At 45.4% G+C, this 5,000-nt stretch overlaps 1 protein-coding gene across 1 annotated transcript in view; it reads right to left on the reverse strand.

Moving 5' to 3' along the window:
• epn3b (epsin 3b) overlaps positions 1-5,000 on the reverse strand; it is a gene marked incomplete at both ends in the record, with an annotated part of 19,202 nt that overhangs the window by 6,125 nt on the left and 8,077 nt on the right. Inside the window, one exon of the mRNA XM_080524725.1 lies at positions 4,776-4,862. Coding sequence (XP_080380851.1) covers positions 4,776-4,862 — 87 coding nt within the window. The remainder of the gene's footprint in view (positions 1-4,775; positions 4,863-5,000) is intronic.

A 5,000-nucleotide genomic window follows, 5' to 3' on the forward strand; every position in this document is an offset into this window, starting at 1 on the left:
GATAATTGTATTCGGTGCACCTGAGAAAAGATCGAAAGTCAGTGCAAAACTTGATTCTCTCTCTCTTCACAGTAAAAAACAGGTCAGAAATCTTGGTGTAATTCTAGACTCCAATCTAAACTTCAACAGCCACATAAACTCAATAACTAAATCAGCCTACTATCACCTGAAAAACATAACAAGAATGAGAGGTTTCATGTCCAAGCAAGACCTTGAAAAACTCATCCATGCATTTGTTTCGAGTAGACTTGATTATTGTAATGGTCTACTAACAGGCCTATCTAAAGGAGCTGTTCGTAAATTGCAGCTCATCCAAAACGCCGCTGCTAGGGTCCTAACAAAAACAAAGAAATTTGAACACATTACACCAATCCTGAGATCCCTGCACTGGCTACCAGTCTCTCAGAGAATTGAATTCAAAATCCTCCTAATTACATACAAATCACAAAATGGTCTTGGACCAAAATACATATCAGATCTCCTCCCACCCTATATTCCCGCAAGGTCCCTAAAGTCAGCTGAGACAAATCAGCTAATAATTCCAAGAGTAAAAACAAAACACGGTGCAGCAGCTTTCAGTCACGCTGCTGCATGCTCCTGGAACAAACTCCCTGAAGAAATCAAACAGGCCCAAACCCTTAAAATATTTAAATCTAAGCTAAAAACCTTCATGTTTTGCACCAGTTATGATTAAACACAAACACTTCTATCAATGTCTTTTTTCCATTAACTATTGTCTTTTTAAATGTTTTATCTACCGGTATTTACTTCTTATATTTGCTTTTATTCATTGTAATTTTTATTTTCTTATGCTCCTCCTATGGAGGGATATGGAGTGGTGTAGAGGGATGTAGAGGGATGTAGAGGGATGTAGAGAGATGTGGAGGGATGTGGAGGGATGTAGAGAGATGTGGAGGGATGTAGAGGGATGTGGAGGGATGTAGAGAGATGTGGAGGGATGTAGAGGGATGTGAAGGGATGTAGAGAGATGTGGAGGGATGTAGAGGGATGTGAAGGGATGTGGAGGGATGTAGAGGGATGTAGAGGGATGTAGAGGGGTGTAGAGGGATGTAGAGGGTTGTAGAGGGATGTAGAGGGGTGTAGAGGGATGTAGAGGGATGTAGAGGGATGTAGAGGGATGTGGAGGGATGTAGAGGGATGTAGAGGGTTGTAGAGGGATGTGGAGGGATGTAGAGGGATGTAGAGGGATGTAGAGGGATGTGGAGGGATGTGGAGGGATGTAGAGGGATGTAGAGGGATGTAGAAGGATGTGGAGGGATGTAGAGGGATGTAGAGGGTTGTGGAGGGATGTAGAGGGATGTAGAGAGTTGTGGAGGGATGTGGAGGGATGTAGTAGAGAGATTTGGAGGGATGTAGAGGTATGTAGAGGGATGTAGAGGGATGTAGAAGGATGTGGAGGGATGTAGAGGGATGTAGAGGGATATGGAGGGATATGATTAAACACAAACACTTCTATCAATGTCTTTTTTCCATTAACTATTGTCTTTTTAAATGTTTTATCTATTTACTTCTTATATTTGCTTTTATTCATTGTAATTTTTATTTTCTTATGCTCCTCTTGCTGTATTTTTAAATAATGCATGTAAAGCACTTTGAATTGCCCCTGTTGTATGAAATGTGCTATACAAATAAACTTGCCTTGCCTTGCCTTGCCTTGTTTTTTTAAAGTGTTTTTTTAAAGTGTTTTTTTTTTCTTTCCTAACACCAGGGGAGCCACCCCTCCTAAATTTCGTTGTTTGGTACCTGTACTATAGCAATGACAATAAAGACCATTCATTCATTCATTCATATATATATCTGACTGCCCCCAGAGGGTGCGGGTGGGCTCCCACACCTCCACAGCCCTCAGACTCAGCACTGGGTCCCCCAGGGCTGCGTGCTAAGCCCCATCCATTTACATTTACATTTTTGGCATTTAGCAGACGCCTTATTCCAAAGCGACTTACAATCAATACATTTGAATACTAAGCATGTGAATCAGCAGTCCACCATTCGTTGCAGGAAGAGTACTCTAGCTCGGGCCCGGGGCCACTGATAGAAGGAAAAACCTTCTCCCTATTATCGCCTTCTACTAAAACCTATTTTATTTTTATTTTATATTTTTATTTTTTTTATTTTTTTATTACTGGAGAAACTGAGAAACAGTACAAGGGGGGCAATAGAAGTTCTAGGGACACAGTAGAGGGGAAAGCGGGTGTCTTTAGGAGACGTAGTGGTGAGGGTCGGAAGATGTCTCAGGAGGAGCAGTTAAGATGTAACCTGAAGAGATGGGTCTTCAGTCTACGACGGAAGATGGGTAGTGACTCTGCCGTTCTGACAGCCGTGGGGAGCTCATTCCACCAGCGGGGAGCCAGTGTTGTGAAGAGACGTGATCGGGCAGCCCGACTGCTGTGTAGAGGAGGTGGGGCCAGTCGGCCAGCCGAGGTGGAGGAGCGGAGTGAGCGGGCAGGGGTTTGGGGGGTTACCATTTCCTTTCCATCCTCTACAACCTCTACACCTACGACTTCACCCCCGTCCACCCCAGCAACTCCATCATAAAGTTTGCAGACGACACCACCGTGGTGGGCTGCATCTCGGGGGGGGACGAGGCGGCGTACAGGGATGAGGTGGAGCAGCTGGGCAAGCTGTGCAAGGTTAACAACCTGCTGCTGAACCAGTCAAAGACCCAGGAAATCATCGTGGACTTCAGGAGGAAAGAATCTGAGGTCCAGCCCCTGCTCGTCGATGGAGGGAGCGTGGAGAGAGTCTCAACTCTCCGATTCCTGGGGGTGCACATACAGGATGACCTGTCCTGGAAGACCAACACAGCAGCCATCATCAAGAAGGCACAACAGCGACTCTACTTCCTGAGAGTCCTCAGGAAATACCACCTCAGACAGGAGCTGCTTGTGACCTTCTACCGCTGCACAGTGGAGAGCATCCTCACCTACTGCATCTGCGTGTGGTTCTCCAGCTGCACAGCCGCAGAGAGGAAAGCGCTACAGAGAGTCGTGAGATCGGCCCAGAAGATCATCGGCGCCCCCCTCCCCTCTCTGGAAGAGCTGTACAACACACGCTGCCTCAGGAAGGCCTCCAAGATCTCCAGAGACCCATCCCACCCTGGGAACGAACACTTTGCTCGGCTGCCCTCAGGCAGGCGGTTCAGGACCATGTCCGCAAGGACAAATAGACTGAAGCTCAGCTTCTACCCTAGGGCCATTCAGGCCCTGAACACAGCAAAGACCTAGGTTCTAGGCCCTGGACAATCTAGACAATTTGATGGCAGCTACTAGATTGTAATCAAGTGCAATACTGAAATACAACTGTGAACATTTCAAACCTGCAAACTGCGACACTTTAAATGAATGTGCAATAATACTATGTGCAATATGACAACCCTCGTGTACATAAGGTTCAGAGATAGGAAATGTTAGGATATTTATAGCATAGCATAGAGTACAGCACAGTGTTTTATTTGTATAGTATAGTAGTATAGTGTAGTGGATAGTGGATATAGCCTTTATTTATGTAAACCAGCTCTTTTCCCTTCTTGTTTTTAGTATTTTTTTCCTAGCACCAGGGGAGCCCCCCCTCCTAAATTTCGTTGTATGGTACCTGTACTGTATTAATGACAATAAAGACCATTCATTCATTCTTTCATTCATTCATATATACTGTATATCTACCTCCTCATGTGTATATATATCTACCTCCTCATGTATATATATCTACCTCCTCATGTATATATATATATATATCTACCTCCTCATGTATATATATATATATATATATATATATATATATATATATATCTACCTCCTCATGTATATATATATATATATATCTACCTCCTCATGTATATATATCTACCTCCTCATGTATATATATATATCGCAGACAAGGCGTAATCCAAGCCTAATCCAAGACAAAAGAAGCATCTTCAATGGCGATTGTACAATGGAATGTCTGACTGTGTGATGATGTGTGGTTTAGTCCAGGACCAGGCTCCAGCCCTGTCTGTGTTATACCGGCCCTGTCTGTGTTATACCGGCCCACAGTGTGATGAGTCAAACGCGTAGGAGTGTTGAACGGTTGATGTACGCAGGGCTGGTAGTGGAGCTCAGCTTCCCTAGTTACCAAGGTAACCCTGGTCCATGTCTGAGCCCTTAGAGGAGGCTGGTAGTAAGACATGTATAGATCATAGGGTGAGGTAGTAAGACATGTATAGATCATAGGGTGAGGTAGTAAGACATGTATAGATCATAGGGATAGGTGAAAGCAAGGCTTCAGTCAGTGTTGCTGCGGCCAATCCAACATGTTCAGATCGGTGGTTATGACTTCAGAGAGGGAAGGAAAGGAGAGATTTGTTTTTAAAGGCCCTGTCCACAAGGACCGTTTCCATCGACCAATCACAGGGTCCTGATAGGTCCAGTTTGGAGCCAATCACTGAGGAGGATATTGAGCTAGCGTACGGTGTAAGTCGACATGGTGTCACGCTGCTTCAAGGTTAGATAAGACAATAAGCTACCCTTACTCTCTCTCTCTCTCTCTCTCTCTCTCTCTCTCCCTGTCTCTCTCTCGCTCTCTCTCTCTCTCTCTCTCTCTCTCTCTCTCCCTGTCTCTGTCTCTGTCTCTGTCTCTGTCTCTGTCTCTGTCTCTGTCTCTGCTTCCCACCCCTCTCCCACTCTCTCATCTCATAAACCACCCACACACACATGTGCACTCACACACACACACACACACACACACACACACACACACACACACACACTCACCTCCCCTGTCCCTGATTGGCTGGCCCGCCTGCTCACGTCCAGCGTCTTCCTGAGCAGCGACTCGTCTCCTTGGCGACAGCACTGCTCCTGCAGGGTGACATCATCAACATAATCACCATGGGAACGCTGTGGACACACATGCACGGAGACCACACACACACACACACACACACACACACACACACACACACGTACAGAAGCCACACACACATATGTTAAGAAACC

The sequence above is a fragment of the Nansenia antarctica genome (genome assembly GCF_963989245.1).
Source record: "Nansenia antarctica genome assembly, chromosome: 2".
Taxonomy (NCBI): domain Eukaryota; kingdom Metazoa; phylum Chordata; class Actinopteri; order Argentiniformes; family Microstomatidae; genus Nansenia; species Nansenia antarctica.